Source organism: Eutrigla gurnardus, assembly GCF_963514095.1.
Source record: "Eutrigla gurnardus genome assembly, chromosome: 24".
Classification (NCBI taxonomy): domain Eukaryota; kingdom Metazoa; phylum Chordata; class Actinopteri; order Perciformes; family Triglidae; genus Eutrigla; species Eutrigla gurnardus.
In genome coordinates this window covers 1,437,501-1,448,974 of record NC_139935.1, presented here as the reverse complement: position 1 = coordinate 1,448,974, position 11,474 = coordinate 1,437,501, and the positions used below count along the sequence as shown (strand labels likewise).

General features: G+C 47.7%; 1 protein-coding gene across 1 annotated transcript in view; it reads right to left on the bottom strand.

Moving 5' to 3' along the window:
* Positions 1-4,824: 4,824 nt before the first annotated feature.
* Positions 4,825-11,474, bottom strand: part of LOC311010103 (N-chimaerin-like) — a 12,701-nt gene continuing 6,051 nt past the window's right edge. Inside the window, exons 7-14 of the mRNA XM_084004609.1 lie at positions 11,459-11,474; positions 7,776-7,853; positions 6,854-6,938; positions 6,426-6,599; positions 6,238-6,315; positions 5,991-6,128; positions 5,816-5,921; positions 4,825-5,738 (exon numbers count right to left, since the gene is read on the bottom strand). The exon at positions 11,459-11,474 is cut by the window's right edge and continues 146 nt beyond it. Of these exons, the coding sequence (XP_083860735.1) occupies positions 5,567-5,738; positions 5,816-5,921; positions 5,991-6,128; positions 6,238-6,315; positions 6,426-6,599; positions 6,854-6,938; positions 7,776-7,853; positions 11,459-11,474 (847 nt within the window). The 3' untranslated portion in view covers positions 4,825-5,566. The remainder of the gene's footprint in view (positions 5,739-5,815; positions 5,922-5,990; positions 6,129-6,237; positions 6,316-6,425; positions 6,600-6,853; positions 6,939-7,775; positions 7,854-11,458) is intronic.

Sequence of the window (11,474 nt, the reverse complement as noted above, 5' to 3'; positions counted from 1 at the left end):
TGAGTAGGTATATTGGAAAGTCAATGTATCATTAGTTGTCTTATGCTGCCATCTACTGGCTAAAGACTGATACAGGACACATTTTTCTCATGCAATAAAAATCACAGTATCACAATTATCTCATCTCATCATTTCGTCGTCGACCGGGTTGCCTGGGGTAGCAGCTTCAACAGGGGACCCCAAACTTCCCTTTCCTGGGCCACACCAGCCAAGTCTGACAGGGCGATCCTGAGGCGTTCCCAGGCCAGTGTGGAGATATAATCTCTCCACATTAGGGGTGGGACGATACGGGTAACTCACGATTCGATACTGTGACGATATTTGGCCCACGATAACGATAATATCACGATATTCGATATATTGCAAGAAATTTCATCAACGATATATCACGATATGTGACTGAAAAAGAAAAAATATGCATAAAAAATCAATTCCAAAACTTCGTACAATGTACAAATGAATAAACACTGTCCAGCTGGACACATTAAAGTGCATGAACATTAATAACATGTCTTATGTAAACCAGGACAGTGCTTTCTGATACTGAAAAGTCAGTAGCAACTTGTTTTATGTAAACTTGGGCCCGTTTTAGTTTAACAATAGCTAAACAAGATAAGAATAACATCAGAATTAAATGAAATATTGGGCACATTTCAGTATGCAACCAATTATGTGCAGAGTTATGTTCACCCATCCAGTACCTGGGAAGTCGGGCCTCAAACCGCTTGGAGCTCACAGCAACAGCGGGCAGCACACGGCGTCGCGGACCCTCCGGCGGACGGTAAACACGCGCCACTCGGAATCCTGCCCGTAAATAGGCAATCAAACCCGGCCGAAAAGTCAGCACTCATGCCCTCAAGGCTGTGTGAAACCCGCTTGGAGCTCAGACCGACCCCCGGGCAGCGGGCGGCCCCCGCGGATCCGCTCCGGGGAACCATAAACTCTTAGACGCACCGTCGGGAGTCTAAAAAAAACCCGTAGACCCAAAATATTGATATTTGCCGTCAGTGTATCGATTTATTTATTGCGACAGAGAGCACAACAATATATTGCAATATCGATTTTTTTCCCCACCCCTACTCCACATAGTCCTGGGTCTTCCCCGTGGTCTCCCAGCTGGTCGCGCCTGAAACACCTCCCTAGGAAGGCGTCCAGGGGGCATCCTTACCAGATGCCCGAACCACATCAGCTGTCTCCTTTCAATGCAAAGGAGCAGCGGCTCTACTCCGAGTCCCTCATAGATGACTGAGCTTCTCACCCTATCTCTAAGGGAGAAGCCAGCCACCCTCCTGAGGAAACTCATATCGGCCGCTTGTACTCGCGATCTAGTTCTTTCAGTCATGACCCGTCCCTCATGACCATAGGTGAGGGCAGGAACGAAGATTGACCGGTAGATCGAGAGCTTTGCCTTCCGGCTCAGCTCTCTTTTCGTCACAAGGGAGCGGTACAGCGAATGCAATACCGCCTCGCTGCTCCGATTCTCCGGCCGTTCCATTGTCCCCTCACTCGCGAACAAGACCCCGAGGTACTTGAACTCCTTCACTTGGGGTGAGGACTCATTCCCTACCCAGAGCAGACTGGTTTCCTGCTGAGCACCATGGCCTCAGATTTAGAGGTGCTGATCCTCATCCCGACCGCTTCACATTCGGCTGTGAATCGATCCAGTGAGTGCTGGAGGTCACAGACTGATGATGCCAGCAGGACCACCATTATCTGCAAAAAGCAGCGATGCAATCCGCAGCACACCGAACTGAAACCCAGCCTCCTGAGGTGTCAGAAGGTGACTCACTGCTGACACGTTCTAGCAGAGAATGACTGCCTCCTCAATGCCCCAAAACCACCAGATAACAAGTCTTACACTACAAAACAAAAGTCTCTTGCATTGGCCGGGAATCGAACCCGGGCCTCCCGCGTGGCAGGCGAGAATTCTACCACTGAACCACCAATGCTTGGATGGGGGCACTCACCTTCACAGACGGCTGGATCAAACATCTTGGGGTTATATCTGAATTATTTGAATCCTGGATAAGAAAATAAAGAATGCACCTGCAGTGGGACAAATAATGGCTGGCTATTAGGGGTGTAACGGTACATGTATTTGTATTGAACCGTTTCGGTACGGGGTGCTCAGTTCGGAACTGAGGCGTACCGAACGAGTTTCCATACGGACATATTAAGTAGAGGGCCGCATGTGTGGAGCATGCTGCAGCCGCACATGCGCAGTTGCGCACACCGCGACACAATAAACAGCAGTAGTAGCGGACGTCATGGCTAATGCCTCTAGCGTTGGCAACAAGCCAGAGTTGGAGGACCCTCCCGCAACATTAAGGTCTCCCGTTTGGGAACACTTCGGCAAAGCGGTTTGCCGACATTGTTCATGTGAGGTCGGGTATGTTTCTGGCAACACGTCAAACCTGTTGACGCATTTGAAACGGCACCACCCCCACGTGAACATCGCTACAACGAGGAGAAAGACGAGCGTAACGTTCAAACACAGCTCCCCACTGCATTTAAACAGCCTCTCCCTGCCCTGTTCAATTTTGCACATCAGATGGAGAAAAGATTTGTTTTAAAGAAACAGTCTGTTATTTTTATTTATTTTTATTTTTTAAATAAATATTTTAAATACTTGTATTTATATTTTTGAGCAGCATTCTAGCTCCAGTGCATGTTCCTACTGTTAAAAGCACAAAAGTAATAAACAACTAGCACATTTATATTTTGCATTTTGTTTTCTTACTGTACCGAAAATGAACGGAACCGTGACCTCAAAACCGAGGTACGTACCGAACCGAGATTTTTGTGTACCGTTACACCCCTACTGGCTATGGCTAGTAGGTGTGTGCGACCCTCTGCTCAGTGTGAACCAAAAAAAGCATACCTTACTCTTCCATTTGGCAAATGAGAAAAGGATGTTGCATTGGCCGGGAATCGAACCCGGGCCTCCCGCGTGGCAGGCGAGAATTCTACCACTGAACCACCAATGCTCACATGCTGCCTCTTCATACTTACCAGTTTAAATAGACCTGAGTGCGGATTACCGGATCATATTCTCACACAGCTATCGGTTTCCTGTGGAAGAAACAAAGACAGGGAAAGGAAAGAGAAAAAAAAAAAGTGTTGCGCCCAACGTGGGGCTCGAACCCACGACCCTGAGATTAAGAGTCTCATGCTCTACCGACTGAGCTAGCCGGGCTTAAAACCTCATGAAAAACCTTGTATTTTTAAAAGAGGATTCTTCATATATACACACTAACTAAAACAAAAACAGTCTTATGGTGAGTTATAAAAACGGCCGAAATAGATTTATCAAAAAAAGGAATAGATGAATCTAAGACTAAAATAAAAGTAGAAATAAAAGACAAATCAGTAGGTAAATTGTGATCAAAAGTGTGATTAATAGCAGCAAGTCTTCATGTAAACAGCCTATACCAAAGTTCTATATAATGTGATTGAGTACTGACACTCAGCGCTTTTTTATATCATATAGAAATAATCAAGTGTATACTGCAATTACACAATAATACAATATAGCATCCGTTTGTGTATATATAATGTTGTTCACGCCCTATCTTCTCATATAAAAGCTATGCAAAAAAAAAACATATGCCCCGTGTGAGGCTCGAACTCACGACCTTCAGATTATGAGACTGACGCGCTGCCTACTGCGCCAACGAGGCTCCAACACGTGCTAAACAGGTAGCCTTTAAAAACAAACAGCGACTATAGTGGACTGAAACACGATGATAAATGCATTTAATATATGAGCAATCGTCCTCAAACAATATATATCATATTAAGACTACACAATAAAGAGCATTCTTATAGCAACGACAACACAAGCTCACGGTCATACAGGATGTAGTTCCTGTCCATGTCCGCCAGAGGGAGCCAAAGCGCTCTTTCTCCGGCGGTATGGCTGCCGTCACCCGTCCAGCCAAAAACACACATCTTAACAAGACAAAAGCGCGAGCGAGCCATCAAGTGAATTTAGTGAAGTTGATGACATATCTTATATTAAGAAAACTACACAAAATAAAGTATTTTTTTTACAGCAACGACAACACACGCTCACGGTTACAAAAACCAGGACTGGGATGTAGTTCCTGTCGATGTCCGCCAGAGGGAGCCAAGTCGCTCGTGCTCCCACTGTAATGGCTGCCGTCACCCGTACAGCCAAAAACGCACATCTTAACCAGACAAAAGCGTTGGAGATGCATGAAGTGAATTTAGTGAAGTTGATGAGAATTACGTCAGCCTTCAATCTTTTAAACAAAAGTAAACTTAGTTGAGATTTCGGCCACCAGTCTGCAGCCCATTAGCCTGTAAGCAGGTGCTCGCCACGCACGTTTTTTTTTTACTAAAAAAAAGTGAAGAAAAGTCACAAAAGCAATTAACTCCACAAACGTTATGGTATTTACTCACCGAAAAGCTGCATCGAAAGATCCCAAATGTTTTGTGACAAAGTTGAACTCCACGGTAATAACTGCGATGTGACCGACGTGTAAAACCCGACCTGCAGACACCGAGGCACCTTCAATTTAGCAGCAGCCAATAGGAGGAGGCCGCTGAGTCACGCGTTGAACGGCTGGGAAGCAAGTGTGCACCAAATGTGCTCTAAAAGCAAAATGAAGGATATTTCTACTAGCTGCAAGGCTAACTGGTCCTATTAATAAATACAAAATAATTCCCCTCAGAGCATAAAGAGATATTTGCTTTAACATGTAGGGAATCACAAGTCAAATTAAAAAGTTAATAAATAAATACTAAGTAAGTATAAAGCTGGAGAATAAATCGTGAACAAAATTCACACACGCAACCAACTGAGAGCCATATTTAATAATTTAATTTCATCATGCATAAACCATGTAGAAAATACTTAACAGCAATGACAGTAATAATACAAAAAATGTAAAAAAAGAAGACATTTCATGATGAAAAACAATAGTCACAGATCACTGAAGGCTCAGGCATTATCATCGGGTTAGGCTGATGGAAGTTAGTACAACATAAAGTCGACAAAACAGTTAAAAAATAAAGAAAATATGGTAGAAAAAAGAAAACGAAGCACAACGAGGAATAAGAAATGAGTGACCCCCGACAGAAATGGGGGTAGAAACTAATGGAAAAGGGGGTTTAGTGTCGTATTATTATTTAATTTACACCGCCGACCTTTTCAAATGGCACTCGTTAAAAAAAAACACACTCCTTCATATTACAGATGATTAAATCAACATCATCCCACGTTTAATACTGCTTTCAGTGAGTTACACTGCTTCACTGCAGAAAAAACAAGGTTTCACATATTTATGTTTCAAGTCAGTGACGTCGTGTTCAAACGTGTTGGGGTTCGGAGGCAAAGGGAGAAGAAACATATTCAAACCATTTCTCCTCCTCCATCAGATGCAATGGAATCACAATCCTAAACAAAAAGCTTATTTTATGAAACACACGTCTGCATGTTGTTGTTAGTTGTTAGTTAAACGTCTGTGTAGTTGCATTTCAGTCCGTGGAACAGAAGAGGGCGCTGTAGAGTCACTGAAGCGTCCTCCCCCCTCGCCTCCGCTCAGAACAACACGTCCTCGTTGGTGATGAGCGTTTCCACCACCAGTCTCTGGTATCGGATGTCGTTGAGCGCCGTCATGGCGTCCAGGCCGGGCGCCCTCATCAGCGTCGGGCCGAAGACGATGCCCAGGTTCTCGCTGGACATGAGGTTGTCCTTCTCGTACTCCGTCACTCTGGAATCAAAGAGAGAGTGTGTGAAGCTCTAAACAACGAGTCTGCGGTGGAAGCGACGCCGGGACTCGTTGCTGACCTCTTGAGGTGAGCCATGAGGTATCGCAGCGTCTCGCGGTGAGCCGGCGGCAGCAGCTTCAAGGCCTCGTGGAGAGACTCCAGACGTTTCTCTGCGTCTGCGATCTCTGCAAACACAAACACGGTGAGATAGAAAGAAACAGACATTTGAGCCACACTCCGGCGTGAAGACCTACTTCCTGTTTCTATGAAGCGTGGGTAGGCGTCGTATGTGATGAGGGGGATGGGGAGCTCCCTGAAGTAGAGTTTCAGGGCTCCGGTGATGATGTTCAGGTCCTCGTACGCGTTGGAGGAGATATCCGCCTTCTCGCCGTCTGCAGGCGACACCAATGAGCCAAAGCCAGAGAGAAAGAAAGAAAGATCTGCCTTCAGAATCGTATTGACCCTCCAAGGAGAATTCTGTGAGAAGAAATGACCTCTGACCTCTGTCGAAGGCCAGCTTGACATCTTCAATCAGCTCACTGAAGCCCGATATCCTGTACAAACCCTCCGACTGCAGACCTGAGACCAGGAGAGAAAAACAATCGTTGCTTTCAGCCCTAGTACACACACACACACACACACACACACACACACACACACACACACACACACGCGGGTTGACCTCTCACCTCTCGCCTCGATCTCCTGTATGCACATGTCCACCACCATGGGCCGCTTGGTGTTGTGGGCTTTGACCAGCGTGGTCAGGTCGCAGCTGTACACCTTCTTGACGTGCCGCAGGTCCGGCTGGCAGTCGTTGGGAACCACTTTGGAGCACTGCTTGTGGACGTTCAAACCACAGTCTGGGGGGGGGGGGGAGAGAGAGGGGGGGGAGAGGGGGGGGAGGGGGGGAGAGGGGGGGGGGGAGAGAGAGAGAGAGAGAGAGAGCATGATGAGTCAACGAGTGATTCACTCTCAGAGTGAGAGGAGGTGCAGCACGATGAACACAGCGGAGGAGGCAGGAGGGAGGGAAATGTCATCTTTTTCAAATTGAGAAAAAACTGCATCATACACTGAAGTGTGTGTGTGTGTGTGTGTGTGTGTGTGTGTGTGTTACCTGCACACTTGACTCCCTGAGCGATGAGGCCCCACATGAAGTTGGCACAGTACTCACACCAGTGGGGGCCCCTGAATGTATGAACCTGGTCAAAACACACGGAAACAAAGAATAAACATGGAGATACAGTCGTAAAAACGGGCCAAACTTATATTTATATTTGCTTTATTTTGGTCCGAAACGAAAGCTTAAACCCTGAACCGTAGATGCAGAAATGTGTGTGTGTGTGTGTGTGAATCCTAATGTGCTCTCTGCTCTCTGACGTGAATTTGAATAAGACCCTGGGAGCTGAATCAGCGCTTCTAGCATCACATCGACACACACACACACACACACACACACACACACACACACACACACACACACACACACACACACAGGCTCACACACACACACACACACACACAGACACACACACACACACACACACACACACACACACACACAGGCTCTCACACACACACACACACACACACACAGGCTCACACACACACACACACACACACACACACACACACACACACAGACACACACACACACACACACACACAGGCTCACACACACACACACACAGGCTCTCACACACACACACAGACACACACACACACACACACACACACACACACACACACACACACACACAGGCTCACACACACACACACACACAGACGCGCACACACACACACACGCACACACGCACACGCGCACACACACACACACACACACACACACACACAGACACACAGACACACACACACACGCACACACGCACACACACACACACAGACACACACACACACACACACACACACACACACGCACACACACACACACAGACACACACACACACACACACACACACACGCACACACGCACACACACACACACACACACACACACACACACACACACACAGGCTCACCTTGAAGTTGTGGACCTTCTCGTACTTGGGTGCCAGGTCGCTCTCCCTCAGCGTGGCCCGCCTCACCAGCGACGTGAGCTGTGAAAGGGCAAAAGATCTGATTGGTTGCCAGAAGGTGGAAGCGGGGGAGGTGGGTTTGGGGGGCGGCGGCGTCCGGTCCAGACGGTTCCCTGAGCCCACGCTAGAGTTCGGGGTGCAGGGAATCGAACCGGCGGCGTCGGGAAACAAAGAGCCCTTCTGACCCGCTTCCTTCTCGGCTCGCCGGCGTGACTGCTTTTTACCTCTCTTAACAACGTACGACTCTCGGCTCGGCATCGTGGGATTTGTAGTTTTTGGTGTGAATTTAACTCACACTGGAGGTTTAAATGAAACAGAATCTGAATCCCATTAATAAATACAGAAATCCAAAAACACTCTGATAGAGATTGTGTTAAAAACGACCCAAAAAAGCCCAGAAGAATGAATAAAAACAGGGAGGACGCTCAGATCACGTCGAGGCTCCATCCGACAACAACATCCCAACGCCAGGAGCCAACGCAGCACCACCACCAGCAGCCAATCACATCAGCTCCTGCATAACTGGTGCAAATTCCAGTTCATAACAAAACAACACGAGCAAGCCGGCCAAAAACAAAACGATCAGAAAAATAATTAAAAACAGAAAGTTCTCTTAATATCATTCAGTAAATCCTCCAATCCGGACGGGTGCTGATGCAGAATGTGCATTCCCGTCGCTCCGTCTCGTGTAGGTGAGCGCTTCAGCCCACATGGCTCAGTGTGTGTGTGTGTGTGTGTGTGTGTGTGTGTTAATCCTCTTTCCCTCCACACACTCACCAGGCAGAGCTGGGGGAGGAGGGAGGGGGAAGAGGCGGAGAGAAAGGGAGAAGCGGAGGGGGGAGGCTGAGCCACGGTAATGGATGAATTTAACAGGTCACATTGAGAGGAGAACCAGCCAATCAGAGCGCGGGGATCGCTGTTGTTCGTCACCAATTTCTGCCACCTCGATTGTCCCGGCAGAGAAAGAGAACGAGGTACAGAATAAAGCTGAGAATGGAGCTGTTTGCTGCTCTGTCTGCTCTGTGCTCCACAGAAGAAACACAAGATTACTTTAGACGATACAGAACCATCATATCGGACCGATAGAACACACGCTGCTGGGCCAGATTTAAATCCTGTTACTGGAGGAACGATGGTAGAGATACCACGGATCTGACTGTGTGGCAAAGCAGCCCATATTCATATCACACACAGTGAATATGTATGATGGTCATGGATATTTAATGATGGGATGGCGAGGCTGGGGAACAAAAACCCCGATTATACACAGAACAACAGGAAAGGGAAAGCTGGTTATGCTGAGCTCACATATTTATCCTTTAAGCTCGTTGCATGCAATTTCTCTCTATTCTCTATTCTCGTACTGCCAGCGTCTGCTCTCCCAAATAAGGCCTTCTAATTAAAAATGTTAAAAAGTCGTCACCAGAATCTTCATCACCCCCACGGGAGCCTTAAAAACGGCATTTAACCCCCAATGAAAGGTGTGAGATAGGATTCTTCCCTATTTGTCTTCCACAGAGAGCAGCCTCTGGTCTCAATGTCACAGCCTCAATGCTTTGTCTGCAAATCCACCCAATTATGAATGCACACACACACACACACACACACACACACACACACACACACACACACACTCACACACGTACACACACACACACACACTCACACACACACACACACACACACACACACACACACACACACACACACACACACACACACACACACACACACACACTCACACACACACACACACACACACACACACACACACACACACACACACACACACACACACACACACACACACTCACACACGTACACACACACACACACACTCACACACGTACACACACACACACACACACACACACACACACACACACACACACACACACACACACACACTCACACACGTACACACACACACACACACACACACACACACACACACACACACACACACACACACACACACACACACACACGTACACACACACACACACACACACACACACTCACACACGTACACACACACACACACACACACACACACACACACACTCACACACGTACACACACACACACACACACACTCACACACGTACACACACACACACACACACACACACACACACACACACACACACACACACACTCACACACGTACACACACACACACACACACACACACACACACACACACACACACACACACACACACACGTACAAGGACCCCCTCCTCACACACACACACACACACACACACACACACAAGTACAAGGACCCCCTCCTCACACACACACACACACACACACACACACACACACACACACACACACACACACACACACACACACACACACACTCACACACACACACACACACACACACACACACACACACACACGTACAAGGACCCCCTCCACACACACACACACACACACACACACACACACACACACACACACACACACACACACACATACAAGGACCCCCTCCACACACACACACACACACACACACACACACACACACACACACACACACGTACAAGGACCCCCTCCACACACACACACACACACACACACACACACACACACACACTCACACACACACACACACACACACACACACACACACACACACACACACACACACGTACAAGGACCCCCTCCTCACACACACACACACACACACACACACACACACACACACACACACACACACACACACACACACACACACACGTACAAGGACCCCCTCCTCACACACACACACACACACACACACACACACACACACACACACACACACACACACACAGACAGTGATGTATGAGGAGGAGGTGGTCATGCTCTGCAGGTCACACGAGGCCTCCGGAGGCTCCGTCCTCCAGACAAACACACTCACTACGAGGCCGTTTGGTGTTTTGTGCATCTTCGCTGCAGAACGGAGGTTTTATATTCAGCGTTGCCGCGGCGATCAGCGTGATAAAATCTCAGAAACTAAGGAGCACAACAACAAACTTGACTGCTAGCGATTCTACGTCGCGGACGGCTTTCTGCAGGCAGACTGCTGTTATGTAATCCCACTGCAGAGCCTCTGGCTGGAGGCCATCTCTCCTCTGCATCCTTCCACCTCCTCCTCTTTACGTTCCTCAGCATTTTATCTGTTCTTGTCGTATACATCCTGTGAATAATATGAGCTGACATTTCCTCCTTAACGACTTCTATAAGCGGTATTTATGCAGGCCGGCTCTCCTGTGACTTCAGGAGATCGATGGTTCAGAGGTACTGATTACTGATTCCCTCTTCCTCTGCTCAACTGGAACAGACTCTGAACGTTTCTGGTTTCAGGCGCTTCCTACACACTTTCCACTGTCAATGTCTCCACTCTCTGCGATATGAACAACTAATTAGTCTCCGTTGTAGAGTATTTGAAACCCTCCGCCAAAGAGACTTAATGAATGGTTCATTCAGGGCTTGATATCAGTTCTTTGGTCTGTAATTCTTATTCCAAACGAGCCCAAAGGGTCCATTAAAGACATGTTCATGGAGGATGTGTTGAGTTCCTTCGCTACGTTTACATTTCCATCTTGCAGACATAGCGTGTGTCGTCCTCACCCTCTCCTCGGCGTTG